The following is a 14,270-nucleotide window of genomic DNA, read 5'->3' as shown; positions in this document are numbered from 1 at the left end:
GGTATTCTTGCCTGGGCAATATGACCCCAGAGCCCACACTTCTAACCTCTACCCTCAGCTTCTTTGAGGGTTTACCACTGGGAACCAGACGTCAAGGTGGGGGGTCAACAGGCTGGGGTGGAGGTGGGGGAACTAAGACACGCCATAATTACACCACAGTCTGCAGTAGGGTTTAAGGAAATAAATTATAGGCCCCCAGTACTTTGAGTTTCCTCGTTTAAAATCAGATTTTAAACCCTAGGCCACGAGTATCAATGGTACTTTCTGAGAAACTCTGATTGAAGCCTGTTGACACAAGTGCTTTTGAAAGTTCAAAACACCAATAGATCTTGTACCCTCTGCTTAGAAAGAAAGGAGGGAGGACAGAGAATGTCTACTTCCCAGGTTTTATAAAGTTTAGGTTAAATTTATACTTATTCTTGTTTTTTTGGTTTTTTTTTTTTTTTGCTTTTTAATTGCTTTATTAACTTCACATTTTCCATGCAAATGGGTGAAACTCTCAATCTGAGTTTGTTGACAGAAACTCAGATTGGGTGCCAAGGCAATCTCCAATTAGAAGCTGGTAACACAGAACCCACCTGACATGGAAATTACGTAAGGTTCACAGCAAATGGATCAGAAAAGGTGTATCAGGAAAATGCAAGAAAAAAGAGAACAACAGTGGGAATCACAGTACTAATCTCATGGAAAATGGCAGGAGTCAATACATAAGGCAGAATTCATCATGATGGTCATGGTGATTAGAGAGCTCCCCCATAAAGATATGTAGACAATTCCTCAACTGCAACTCCCTAAGTTTTCTCCTGATTTCGCTCATCTCTTCATGAACATTTCCATACAATCTCCATCTCCACCCATCCCATCTTTGACCTGCCTATTGGGTATGGCCCATCAGAAATTAGGGGCAAGTTGGCGAGCCTGTCCCCGTCTATTATTTCCTGCCGGCTGGTGGCCTTCGCCCCCTCCCAAAAGGCGGTTTTCCTTTCCTTTTTGCACAGGCTGCTCCATTTCTTCGTTTCCCTGGGCCTTCCTTGCTGTCTCCTGCTCCTCCCGATTCCCGCCACAAGTGCGCCGCCATGAAACTTAGTACTTATTCTTTATACTTATTTCTATCTTGCAGAGCAGTAGAAATTTCCAAGACTCGTTACTGGGAAAGGCAATTAAATGTCTGTAAGAGTCAGAGGTTTGTTTTCATAATTATCTTCCATGGGTTGTTTTCCCCTTACAATATATTTTCATTACAGAAAACTATATGTGTTGCAATATAGGCCCCTCCAAGTTGTAAAGTATGTCACAGGAGGGTGGATTTGCTCACTAACTCTATGATCACTAAGCATAACTGCATATTATAATGAACACAAACAAAATACCAAAACTGGGAAGTTTCTTCTTACATTAAAAAAAAAAACCCAAAACAAAACCCAAAGTCCTCATGTGATATATGAGGCCCTACACGATCTAGCATCCTGCCACCTCTCTGCCTTCATCTCCCTGTCGCCCTGGTCCAGCCATCCTGGCCTCCTTGCTTGTCCTTCAACACACCAGACATGGTCCTGCCTTTGTACCTTTGGACTTGCTGTTCTCTTGGCTTAGAAAAGCCTTTCCCCCAGATTATGCATATGATTTGCTCCCTTACTTCATTCACATTTGTTCAGATATCACACCCTCAGGGAGACCTTCAAATTATCTCATCTAAAATCAAGCCACCCACTTCACCCTCACATCCATCATCTTCTATTCTTTGGTTTGCCTTTTCTTCCCCATAACACAAATCATCATCTGATACTTTATTATACGTTTGTTGATTGTTGATTGCTGGGTTTTCCCCACCAGAATGTAAGCTCCATGAAGGCAAATCTTTGTTTTGTTTGCTGCTGTATCCCCAGCCCTAGAACAATGCCTGGCACCCAGCAGGTGCTCAATAAATGAATGAAGTGAAACTAATGAAAAGATATGGGTTCCATGACAGGAAAGAGCTTGCACTGGGAACCCTGCACCAGGTGGTTTAGGAGATGCCGACCATCAGAGCCAGAGATGACCTTGAGAAGGGAAGAGATCCCTGGGAATTCACAGAAACCTGGGGGGTGAGTACCAGACTTTATGAAGGGGGTGAAAGGGGGAATATGGAGTAACTCTAACTGACACATGCATCACACACACATTATCTTATTTCATCTTAATATCACAACAGATGAGGAAATTGAAGATCAGAAAGGTGAAGTGACTTACCCATGGTTATTCAGCTAAGTAGCAGAGCCTCGATCTGAAGTCAACTCTGTCTGACTCTAGAAACCATGTTCTTTTCAAGACACCACACAGCTGAGGAGAAAGTTTGGCAAAGAGTGTGTGTTCAGTTAAGTAACAGTTGAAGGAATGAACAAACGCTTCATAGAGAAAGTGTTAATTTGGTCTTTTTTGAGATCAAACAGCCTTATGGAGAGACCAAAGGCAGACCTGGAGAAAGAAGGAGATTGAACAAAAAGTTTTAAGATTAGATAGTTAGGTGAGGAGCTGTCCAGGGAACACTGAGTACATCAGCTTAGCTGGATCTTAGAGTGTTAATGGAGCATTTTGGGAGATAAGGTCTCCAAGGACCCAAATGTGAAAGATCTTGACTGCTTGGTTATGGAATTTGGACTTTACCATGAGACGGTGGGGAGCATTAAGCTGTAGAGTAATGTGCTCAGACACTGCTTTAGGAAGTCATTCTGGGGTGCTGGGGATGGGACTACCAAATGGATTTATTGTAATAGTCCCAGTGAAGAGTTATCGCCAAAGCAGTCAGTTCTCTCTGAACCCATGAAAGGTTGAGGTTAAAACCAGCCCTGACCTAAACATTCACACAACAGCCACTAGTTGGCAGCAATGTCCCAAGAAACAGGTGAGCCAGCCTCCAAGGAGGAGCTTCCTCAGCCAACTCCTTGGGCTGTGATGGGGTATGGTCACCTGGTGGAACACAAGAGTAGTTGGGAGAACAGCCTGTGTGGAGGGAACCCCAAAGACCCACAGGGGAAGGAGTATGTGGAGGTCAGAGGACAGGGTGATCAATGCCTGGAGGATGGTTGCAGTGGGATGGGGGGCAGGGGTGAGAGGGGAGGCTGCATCTGAGAGGTAGAAACTGATTGCAAATGGCCTTGAATTTCCAGGCTAAGAAAGCTGGACATTATCCTGAGGGAAATGGGGACCCAGGAAACCCATGTTTAAGTAGAAGAGAAACATGACTAGACTTGCCTTTTAGAAAGATCACCAAGATTGCAGTGTGGAGAATGAGGGGAAAGAGACATGAAGCAGAGAGAACAGTGAGGAGGTGCTGCAGTGATCCCCAGAGAGATGATGAGTGGTCTGAACTAGGGTCAGAAATTGAAGTGGACAGAAGGGGTCAGATTTGTAGGTGACTTTAAGAAATAAAAATCGTAGAATGAGAAAGAGGGCATTAAAGTGTAGTTTTCACAGAAGAGAATGAATATTCTCTCCCCATTATTAAGAACACTTTCTGAATTGTTGGATTTTCTCCCTAAAACTGCAGTGGAAGAGCTCAGATCGTGGAACTTCTTTAGGTCTAAATTCACTCAGTCTGTGGTGGGAACCGGCGACAAAGGAATGACTTAGCAGTTGCCTCCCCACTGGTGGAATAACACTCAACTGTACAGTGTGGAGAGGGCTTTGATGGAGGAAATACAGGCCAGTGTGGGGTCCAGCGGGGGAACCTGATGTAGGTTTCCAGGGAGAGGAGACTTGTGAGCCCAAAATATGCGAAGGATCTCGCAAAACTGTCAGTGAGCTAAGCACTGGAAAAGAGGGGCGTCTGGGAGCAGCCCCGTTACCTGTTTACCCCTTTTCGTCACAAACCGTAGGCGTCACCTTATGCGCGATAAGGTGTCCCAGGGGAGCTACATTCCCCAGGATGAAAGCGCTAACCCAGCCACGGTCGCCAGCTCCTGGAGCAAACTCACTTCCCAGAAGACAGACATGCTTAGGGTCCCTCAGAGGCTCCTGGACCGCCGCCCAGGGCAGACAGGCTGTGATTGGTGGGAGCCTGGGGCCCGCCCCTCACCAGCCCCAAACTGCGGTTCTGATTGGTGGAGAAACCGCATAGCCCCGCCTCTCCCGCCAGTCGGCAAAGGAGGCTACAGGTGGGTGCGCGACTGCTGAGGGGGCCCTAGAGCCCCGCTGTTACGGTCTGGGAGAGATGGAAGATCGCCCCGGCCCCAAATCTTCTACACCCGCGATGGACCTGCAGTCCCTAGAGAAAAGGCGTCAAGGGACCGGAAGCTGTGCTTCCCGGAGCATTGTGGGCCCAGGCGGGGGTGGGCCGGGTCTTCCGGCGCCTGCGTGCACCTAGCAGTTTGGGAAATGGTGGCCCCCGGCACGTTGGTGCAAGCCCTGCGAGGGGCGGGAACCCGGGAGTGGGTTCTCGGGCACTTTCAGACCAGGGTGTGGAGCCCTGGGCTGGGGTGGGGCCGGGATGCTACCGGGCGCCGCCCCGCTTTGGGGCCTCCTCGGGCGCCACTGCTTTGCATCCTTAAGCTCAGGCCTCTAGCGTGACCCTTCCGCCCCAACCCCACCCCTAGTCCGTTTCCTTCCATCCGGTGGGAACAGCAGCCAGGGTGCCACCATAGGATTTTAAGAGCGCTGAGTGCGCACCTGGCATCCTGGGCCCCTGACTCCTCTTTGCATTACCCCTCCCGGGGCCCCTGCGAAGCAAGAGCTAACTCCTTTCCACAGAAGCCTGCTGGGGCCATGTGATAAGGCCTCCTCTATCGCACCTGGTCCCAGCCCTTCATCGGTTAACCACCCTGCCCCCAGGCTCAGGCAAGGCACAACCCTTCTCCGAGCCTCACTCCTGATTTGTGAGATGGGGATGGCTAACTCCTCAGATTCTCTGTACCGAATGATAATACACACAGGCGCTGCCAATTACGATGTACCCGTTTTCCCTTCTCACCCTCTCCGTACAACCCCGCTTCATGGCAAGCAGATTTTATAGTTTAACCTGTGTGCAGTTATGAAGGCTTCGACAGGCATATCCACCCCACCCCCCGATTTTGTCAGCCGAGCCTCTAGGGACAAATATCCTTGGTGCTTTTATTTCAACTGTTTTCTGAGTGCCTGCTCTGTGCCAAGCACTGTATTTAGTACTGAAGACCCAGATGAACCAAACTGACTTCTTTCCATGAAATTGAGACTAGTGGGGGAAATAGGAACTTGTGATAAAGGTGGTGATAAAAGACATGTGATAAAGATACAGTGCCACAAGAAAGGAACAAATGAAGTGCTCTTGAAATTCAGGGATTGGGAGAAGGGGGTTAGAAGTCTTTAGAGGGTGTGCAGTAGCCTATAAGCTGGATCAGAGGGGGCATTCCGAATTAAATAGATGGGAGAAGGCAGCTTGACAGCTCACTCTGCCCATGCAGTGACATGGTTCATTTTGCTTTGGAGGGGCTGGGGGTTTGGGGTGAGGAGTGGGGTATAGGGTGGGGGGTGTGCAGTATAATTTTTTTTTTTTTTTGGCCACGCGGCTTGCGGGATCTTAGTTCCCTGACCAGGGACTGAACCTGGGCCACCACAGTGAAAGCGCCGAATCCTAACCACTGGACCACCAGGCAATTCCTGCAGTATAATTGTTAAAAGCAGGGGTTTTAGCATATTTGCTGTGAGACTTCAGGCACGTTAACCTCTCTGAGCCTGTCAACTGTACAGAGATAGTACCTACCTCACATTCAAGAGAATGCGTATTATCTTGATGCCTGAGCATCAAGGTCAGCACATAGCTGTCATTTTTTTGAATACCAGCTATCATACGTGAAGGAAAATGGGAATGCCTCGAATGCCAAGATTTTTAGATTTTTCTCTAGGTAATAGAGATCAAACAGATTTTTAAGCAGTAGAGGGTGTTGATCAAAGGTGCTTAGAAGTGACTGAATCTTGGAGTCAAAAAGTCTGAAGCCGCTCTAATAGTTGCTTCTTTCCCATTCCCATCCAAATCTGTCTACCCTCAACCCATATGCATTTCAGAACGATGTTTCTAAAAACCAGCCATTTATATCTGCTTAGGTAAGTTACAGAGTAAGGTGGTGTATTTACAAGTTGGTTTGTCCAGATATACTATAACTTAGTGTCTGTATTTAATATTGACAACCAAAAAATATATATAAATATCTTCCAACTATACACAGCAGGGCAGGAGTGTTCACGTCTTCTTGAATAGTGAGTTCTCAGTTTCCCATGGCCCTCCTCTCTTGGTGACCGTCTGGCCCTCAGTGCAAAGGAGACTAGCACCTGGCAGCCCAGTCTGGCCCTTCCCCTCTCCTCCCTGTACTCCAGTGCTCCCAACTGGTCTCAGGCAAGGGAAGATTAATTTGAGTGGTTGGGTAGGAAGAGACAGGAATGGGCGAATCCTAATGGAGCCTGATCCTGGAGCCTGATCCCTAGGTGGGGAGACCCAGGCCCACAGAAGGAGTGGCCAGAGCCACCTCTTGGGGTAGAAGACTCATGGTTCGTAGTTCGATTAGTGTGTCCTTGGGTCATAGGTCCGGCCCTACAGATTAGCTTGGCAAAGAAGGCAAGTGTCTAGGCAGGGCTTGGTCCCCACCCTCAGGCACTGAGCCATTCAGGGTGAAGCCAGGGATGTGGATAAAGGAGACTCTGGCTGATAAAAAAATAATAACAAAATCAGTAATAAAAAAATTATAAAACCTGTTGCTTGTCTGAATAGATCTGAGCAACAGTCTTTTGTTAAAATCCTGGAGCCATTAAAAGTCCTGAATATTCTTCTGGACATCACTACTGGCTGAAGGAAAGAGCCCCAGGCCCAGCTCTGCTGAGATCTTGTCAGTTTGAAAGTCTCATCCAGCTGCCTGTGCTCCGAGAGATCCTTGGGCTGCTGGGAGCAGACCGGGCTGGTGGTGTGGGGCACCTCACACTTGTGAATCAGCTCCCAGGGGGTGGAACAGCTCCTCGGGTGTCTTGTCACTTTGGCTCGCTCCCCCCTGCCGGAAGCCGGAAGCAATCTCATCGAAGGTCCTGCCTTTCGTCTCGGGAACTTTGAAGTAGGTGAAGATGAAGAACAGAACCAGGAGCACGGTGAAGATGATGAAGACATAGGGACCACACAGTTGCTGAAAGATACACAGAAACACTCGGTTGGAGACCTGCCCCTACGTCGGGCCGTAGGACCTTGGCTAAGTCACTTTACCTCTGGGCCTTTGATCTGAAAAAGGGAACACCCACCGACAACCCAGGAGCATTGGGATGTTAGTATTAGACTCTGCGGCACCTGGCATGTGATAGGAGCAGTTTCCCACGGCAGAGCAGAACAGAAAATTCAAAGATAAGGAAAGAACCCTGTGTGACTTGGGCTTCTGAGCCTGTTTCCTCCCCAGCATGATTCCCGTAAGAACGGTAGGGACAGCATTTTGCACAGTACTATGGGGTCCTGCATGCAGGAGAGAAATGCTGAGTGTGGGCACTCTGGGAGTTCTCACCTCCACATACTGGAAGCACATGCCCACAATGAAATTTGAGGTCCAGTTGGAGAAGCCAGCGACAGCAATGGCAGCTGGACGAGGGCCCTGGCTGAAGAGTTCAGCCACAATGAACCATGGGATGGGGCCGGGGCCCACTTCGAAGAAGGCCACGAAGCCAAAGATGGCCACGATGCTCAGGTAGGACATCCAGGGCAGCCGCTCCTGTTGAGGACGAGAGACGGGAGGAAAGTTAGATTGGGCTGTGCTGGATCCTCAGAAGAAACAAACTGCAAAGGCAGCCCAGGGCAGGCCTAAGAGCTCTAGGCTGGAAAGCAGGAGGCCAGGGTTGATCCTGGATTTGCCGTGTGACTTAGGTACCCTGTGCCGGGTCTCGGATTCCTCATCTGAACAAAACAGTTTAAGTCCTGCATGTTCTGCCCTCCCAGAATGGTCATGTAGTTGCATGTGGAAGGCGCCAAGAAGAGGTCCCTGGGGTCCCCTGGCTCTGGCTGTGGAGCAGTCTGCTTACAGTAGGAGGATGTGGAAGAACATTCCTGGGGGTGGGTGTCAGAAGGCTTGTAAGGTGCCCTGCTCAGGACTGGCACAGAGCAGGCATGTGGTTTTACGTATAATCATTCTCGAGGAAGCTGCAGTAGAAAAGTTCTATGGGCTTCGTTCCAGATCCCAGATCGGCTGCTCATTGCCTACGGTATTGCCAGGCCTCTCGGCCATTACCGCACTCTAAGCCTTGGTTCGGCTGTAAAATGAGTGTACTGGTGCTTTCCTTGCCCAGATGTTGGACAATCAAGCGCTGTGTGTGAAGTGCCTGGGACAGGATCATCACAGAGATTACAGTCACGGGCTTGGGGCCAGCAGACCTGAGGTTGACTCCTGGCTTCGTCCTTTATCTGCTACGTTACTAACCTCACTGGGGGAGGTTTCCTCACCTGAGAAATGGGAATATTGACTGAACGACACCTGTGCGTCGTGAGGACTGAGTGAGATGAGGCATGTTTCCACGCCTCTATGGTGAGGAGGGCATTACTTTCTAGGGCTGTTCTGAAGATGAATTGAAGATGCAGAGAAGACTTTGAAAAATTTAGTATCAGGCAGAGTAGCTCCTGGGGAGAGAGAACTTGAAGTCTGGGGCTGGAGGTGCGGTGGTGAGATAGCACAAAGCAGCGAGGAGCCATTTGAAGGCAGGATGGGGGCGGGGTGGAAGGAGCCAGCCTTAAGCGGCGGAAGGCCAGGCCCACGCCCGGGATTGTGAGGGGTGCAGAACCAGGGCGAGGGCAGCCCCCCGCCAACACCTGGCCTCCAGTGCTGCTCGCCAGCCTGGGGTTGAGACAGCACTTTGGGGTCTGATGCCCGCGTGAGCTCCCCCCACCTGCCGTCTCGCCCCCTGAGCAAGGCAACTCACCAGCAGCGCCAGCGCGATGGTCATGAGCACCGCACAGCCTGCCATACCGGCCAGGCCTATGAGGTGCAGCGTCCGCCGGCCAGCTCGTTCCACCACAAACAGCTGTGGGCAGAGAGGATGTCAGTGCAGCCTGCCTGGTGCCCCGCTGAACATACCCCTTCCTCCGGGAGGGTGGCCCCCAGTGCTGGGAAAGCCACGTGGCACTGCAGAGATGGACGCCTCCTCCCTGGGGCTCAGCTCGGGGACTACATAGGATCTGAGGGAATGAGAGCTGGCCCCCGAGAGCCAGACAGCTGAGCATTCTGGCTGTGGCCTTGGGCCAGCCATTGCACTTCTCTGAGCGTCAGTGTCCTCAGCTGTTTGATAGAGTAATGAACTTGACAAGTTGTCCAAGATGAAATGAGAGAGCACTTAGGGAGCCCGTGATGCGTGCCTGGCTCACAGTAAAGGCTGCTGTTTGGTCATGAGGCCCTGAGGCCCCCAGCTGGACCCCAGCTGCCGACTGGCTGCGGGCAACGATGCAAAAGACTCACCGACACGACGGTGAAGGCCGTGTTGACGATGCCGGAGCCAATGGTGGCATACACAGGCTGCTGCACCCCCGCCTTCTCGAAGATGCTTGTGGAGTAATAGAAAACCTACGGGACACAGAATTCATGGAGCTCAGCCAGGTGCGGTGGCTCTTCCCCGGCCTCTGTCCCAGTGGGGTCAGGACACACGGTCAGTAAAGAATGAAGGGGACACTGCACCAGTGCCCTCGTGGGTTCTGGTTCTAAAGGACAGCTGCTCCTCTGGCAGGGGCTCGTCTGTTGTTTTAAGTGTGGGACCTGTCCACAGCACACACTTGACTGCAGGGTTTGGCTGGGGCCACAGGAAAGGGTGGGTGAGGGCACTCACAGCATTGATGCCAGACAGCTGCTGGGACAGCTGCAGCACCACGGCAATGAGGATGGGCTGACGGTAGGCGGTCGAGCGGAACAGCTCCAGGATGGTGACCTTCTTCTCCCGCATCATCTGCCGGCTCTCCTCCTTCATCTCCTGCAGGTCGCGGGTCACATCCGAGGTCCCGCGCAGCTTCTTCAGCACTGGGGGGGCCGGAGGGAAGGCGGGGGTGGCTCAGAGCAGGGAGGAGGCCGGGGCCGGGGGCGGGGAGGGGCAGGGCCCGCCGTACCGCTCTTGGCCCGGTTCTCCTCGTTGCGGTTGATGAGCAGGAAGCGGGGGCTCTCAGGGCAGAAGGGCAGCAGAATGCACTGCAGCAGGGCTGGGATGAAGATGACACTCAGCAGCAGGGGCCACAGGTCCTGGTTGCCCATGATGGAGTCCAGGCCAAACACCTGGGGGAGGCAGGGCCAGAGCAGCAGCTGTGAGCACCTTGCCCTGGGCCCACTCGCGGCCCCAGTCCACCCAGGGGCCTTCTTCGCCTGCTTTGTGGCAGCTGCTGCTTTCGAGAGAGGGCTCTAGTTCTCAGTCTAGTTCTGCCACTAACGTGAGGCTTAACTTCTCTGAACCTCGGTTTCCTCATCTGTGACAAGGGGGAAGTAGGACCTACATCACGGCATTAGTGGGGGATAAGATGGCAGGGCTACAGACATGTCTGGCAGGGGGATGGGGGCTGCTGCTTTGCCACAGGAGGATTTAGGGATGGGGCAGGGAGAGCCTCGAGAGAGGGGAGTGCATATATATATATATATATACAGGCATCAAGGCGTGGAGGTGTGAGAGAGTCGGCATGTTGAGGAACCAGTGGGCTGCCCTGTGGTTGGATCCCCACAGTGAGAAGAAAGGACGCGAGGCTGAGTGGGCTGGGATGAGAAGGGTCCAGGCATCTGGACCTGCTCTCCCACCGGGGGGGCCCCGGGAGAATGGTGAGCGGTGGTGTTCTCGGGACCTGCGCCTAGGATGTGTCTATGAGGCTGCCCTTTGCAGGGCTGTGGAAGGCCAGGTGAGGAGTTGAATCAGGACACACACCTGAGGCACTGGAGCCATGGGTGGGGGCTTACCTGGGCGATGAGGATGCCGACGACGATGCCCAGCTGGTGCAGGGTACCCAGGGCCCCGCGAAGGTCCGTGGGGGACACCTCCCCCACGTACATGGGCACGAAGCCAGTGGTCAGGCCGCAGTATACACCAATGACGAAGCGGCCGAGGATCAGCATCTCAAAGGACTTGGCCAGTTTTGAGAAGCCCATGAGCACAGCGGACACAAAGGTCAGCAGGTTCATCATCAGCATTGAATTCCGCCTGGGGGGCAGGACGGGGAGGAGGTCACAGGTCAGGCAGGTCCCTGGACCCCCCGGAGGCCCCAGGGGCTGGGTCACAGGTAGACCCTAGGACAGCCAGGGAAGGCCCCCCACCTCCCACTCCCTGGGCAGGGCCAGGACCCCTTCTGCTCACCGGCCAAAACGGTTAACGAAAAGGCCCACAGAGAAGGAGCCAATCATGCCCCCCACGGAGAAGATGGCCACAGAGAGGGACCAGAGCGTGGTCAGTGTGGCGGGCAAGATGCGCTCCCCATAGCGGTGGATCCATGTCTGGTTGTAGAACTCCTCAATCACCTGCAGGAGCAGAAGCAGCCTGGTGGGCGAGGCCAGGACCCAGTCATCCTTCTCCCTTGCACTCCCCCGCCTCAAAGAGGACCATTTTATCATGGGATGCTAGAGGGGGCCCAGGGGCCCAGCCCCAGGCCCAGCCCCAAACTCGCTGCTTTCTTACGCCAGGTGCTACCCCTTTTGTGGGCCTCAGCCACCCACACCACCGAGGGAGAGTGGTGCCGGCTCTCACACCTCCCCCAGGGGTGGTTTCCAGTGCCCCGTAGTTTCAGGCGCTCAACAGGACTTTCTGGGGATGATGGCAAGTGGACAGTGGTGGAAGTTCAGGCATAGCAGAGAGAGGCTCAGAGAGAGAGTGCTTCTTCCCGCATGCCCCTCCCCGATCCCCTTGCTGGGGAGGAAATACAGCTGGACAGAGGCCCTTCGAGGAAGGGAAGGGCAGGCTGACTTTGCACTCAGGCCTGGTGTGAGCAACTTGCACACAAATGCTTGTGAGACCCACCCCCGGCTGGCCTGGGAGTTCCCCTCTGAAGGACCCATGGCCTCGTCCCCTCTCTCAGGTGCCCAGTTGGGCGGTACAGGGAAAGCTACAGACAAGGAAGCAGTTCCAGGAACTGGAGACACCTGTCCTAGAACAGGCCTCCCGCTAGCCCTGCCCCCACCAAAGGGAGGGCCTGGCTGGCCCAGGCCCAGGAATGCGGCAGGCGGGCAGCACTGGTTCTGCTTGCTCACACTCTCCCCTCCTCTCAGGTGATGCAGATACATGCCCGGTGCCTCGGGACAAGCCAGACCCACCCAGCAACACGCGCAGCCACAGGCCCACCGTACCCAGAAACAGCCTCCTGTGTACACACGCCATCACACACACGAACTCGCGCTCACATAATCTGAACGTTCCGACTTCAGCCAGTCACAAACCTGCATGCCCCTCTTCCCCTCCCCACTTGCAGCTCAAACTCAACTCCGCGCGAGCCCAACCCATCTGGCACCCCTCCCCACTGCAAGTTTGTGTGCACCGGGCAACATGCAGCCTCTCATACAGTACGATCTCCACTGGCACTGCTCTTGGCCCTCCGTAACCCTCCCAAGCTCCGGGGGTCTAGCAGAAGAGGAGGCTGTGGGTAGCCGCAACCGCCAAATGGGGACCCAAGGCCCACAGTCCCAGGAGTGCCCACTGAGTTATCTACTTGTCTGTCCCAGGGAAGCTGGACAGCTCAGGGGTGAGGAACCCAGACGCAGCCAAGTTCAGACCCAGCTCTACCACTCATCTCCAGTGTGACCGAAGGCAAATGATTTTATCTCGAATGACATTAGCAATAGCCGCTTCCATAGTGTTGCGGGAAGTTAATGAAACACCCTTGGCAGTGCTCACACGGTGCTTGGTACCACCACTGAGCTGAGGGACCCCACCACGTTCCGGTACTGACCCAGGGGCAGTGCAGGCCACTGACAAAGGCTAACAGAGCCTGCGTCCCATAATTCAAAGTCAAGGCTCCTGCCAGGTATCAGTCCCACTTCCCAGCATCTCTACTTTTGCCCTATGCACCCTTTCCCCCAGTTCCACGGTTACTCCTCCTGGAGGGCCCACCTGCCTTACCACGGTGAAACCTTTTGAGACCCAGCTCAGAGGGTCCCAAGAGTCTGTCCTCCCTGAGGGCAGGGACCCCAGTGGATTCACCCCAGGGCCTGTCCCACAGCTGGTGCAGGGGGGCCTAGCAAGTGGATGGAGGAGCAATGAAAGGGCCTTAGGCTTCCCTCCTAGCAGCCCTTGCTTCTGCCAGGGGCAGAGAAGGCAGATTTCAACAAAACAAACACAGAGTGCTTGTGTTCTTCAAGGGACAAAACCAACCCCAGAGGAGGACTGGTTGGGAACAGTAATGCTCCACTTATCAGGCTCTGCAGAGAGCAAGCTGTCCTGGATAAGGGAACTGTCCAGATAGATGGCCCTCACCCCTTGGAGGGCCCATCATCTGGCTGGAAAGCTTTCTCCCTCCTGTCCCTCACACTCTGCCGCCCAGAGCAACCAGACCTACAAGCAGGGCTCCAGGGCACTGATGTCCCTGGGGCTCTCTGCAGGGGCAAGGAGAGGTGTTTGCCCCAGATGACACTTAATTTTTGCATGCTGTAGTTCTCAGGCTCACCCCCTGCCCCCTGTGTTTCAGATGCTTGTCTCACAGAGCTCTCCACATCTCGTTTTAAAATTTGTCAAGTCGGCTAATGGAACTTGCCTGAATGGTACGCAGAGCCAATACGTGTAGTATTTAGGCAGTAAGTGCTTACTACCTAAATGGGTTTAAGGGTGTGAGGCTGAGGTCTTTAACCCTCTCCTTGGGATCTGGCTGGAGATGTTGAGGAACCATGTGTTAAGTGAGGTGTTACCAGAGCCTCCCCAGTTAAGTCTCCTGCATGTGGTAACAAGTCAGAGGGGCCAAACCCTGGCCATGGCTAGCTCCTTTATGGCTCCTGAGCCCCTCGCTGCTTAGACCACTTTATGGGGTTGAGGCACGGTGAGCAGCCAGCACCGTCCACCTTGGCCCCAGGCTCATCCTCTTCACCCCCCAGCAGCACTTCGTGGCCAAGCCGAGGTTGCCCACTGGGTTCCTGCCTCTTGATCTGGTGCTTGAGATTTGTGGGAAGAAGCCAAGTGTGGTTTTCCTTTCCTGCGGGCGGTGCGTGGGCTGTTTGTCCTCTCCCCTCGGGTCCATGCCCTGTGTGGGGGGTGAAGCTGGCCCTTGGCCCAGGAAAGGCGGTGGGTCCCTGGAGAACAGGAGAACCCTGCGTGGGGAGAAGTTCTGGGGTCACCTCTTCCACCCAGCCGCTGCCTTGAGCATCATC

The 14,270-nt window shown here is 53.4% G+C and overlaps 1 protein-coding gene and 1 pseudogene across 2 annotated transcripts in view; both read right to left on the bottom strand.

The window, feature by feature from the left end:
* Positions 1 to 700: 700 nt before the first annotated feature.
* LOC309974805 (protein BEX3-like) lies at positions 701 to 1,011 on the bottom strand (annotated as a pseudogene). The gene has a single exon. The product of its transcript is annotated as a protein BEX3-like (transcript).
* A 5,113-nt stretch (positions 1,012 to 6,124) lies between these two features.
* Positions 6,125 to 14,270, bottom strand: part of SLC2A1 (solute carrier family 2 member 1) — a 28,247-nt gene continuing 20,101 nt past the window's right edge. The window contains exons 3-10 of the mRNA XM_082834378.1: positions 11,281 to 11,441; positions 10,887 to 11,127; positions 10,058 to 10,220; positions 9,784 to 9,971; positions 9,420 to 9,524; positions 8,887 to 8,988; positions 7,485 to 7,688; positions 6,125 to 7,118 (exon numbers count right to left, since the gene is read on the bottom strand). Of these exons, the coding sequence (XP_082690504.1) occupies positions 6,918 to 7,118; positions 7,485 to 7,688; positions 8,887 to 8,988; positions 9,420 to 9,524; positions 9,784 to 9,971; positions 10,058 to 10,220; positions 10,887 to 11,127; positions 11,281 to 11,441 (1,365 nt within the window). The 3' untranslated portion in view covers positions 6,125 to 6,917. The remainder of the gene's footprint in view (positions 7,119 to 7,484; positions 7,689 to 8,886; positions 8,989 to 9,419; positions 9,525 to 9,783; positions 9,972 to 10,057; positions 10,221 to 10,886; positions 11,128 to 11,280; positions 11,442 to 14,270) is intronic.

This window comes from Leucopleurus acutus (assembly GCF_964270905.1).
Source record: "Leucopleurus acutus genome assembly, chromosome: 2".
In the NCBI taxonomy this organism is placed as follows: Eukaryota; Metazoa; Chordata; class Mammalia; order Artiodactyla; family Delphinidae; genus Leucopleurus; species Leucopleurus acutus.
The sequence above is the reverse complement of the archived record's forward strand: the minus strand, read 5'-3'. Positions and strand labels throughout refer to the sequence as shown.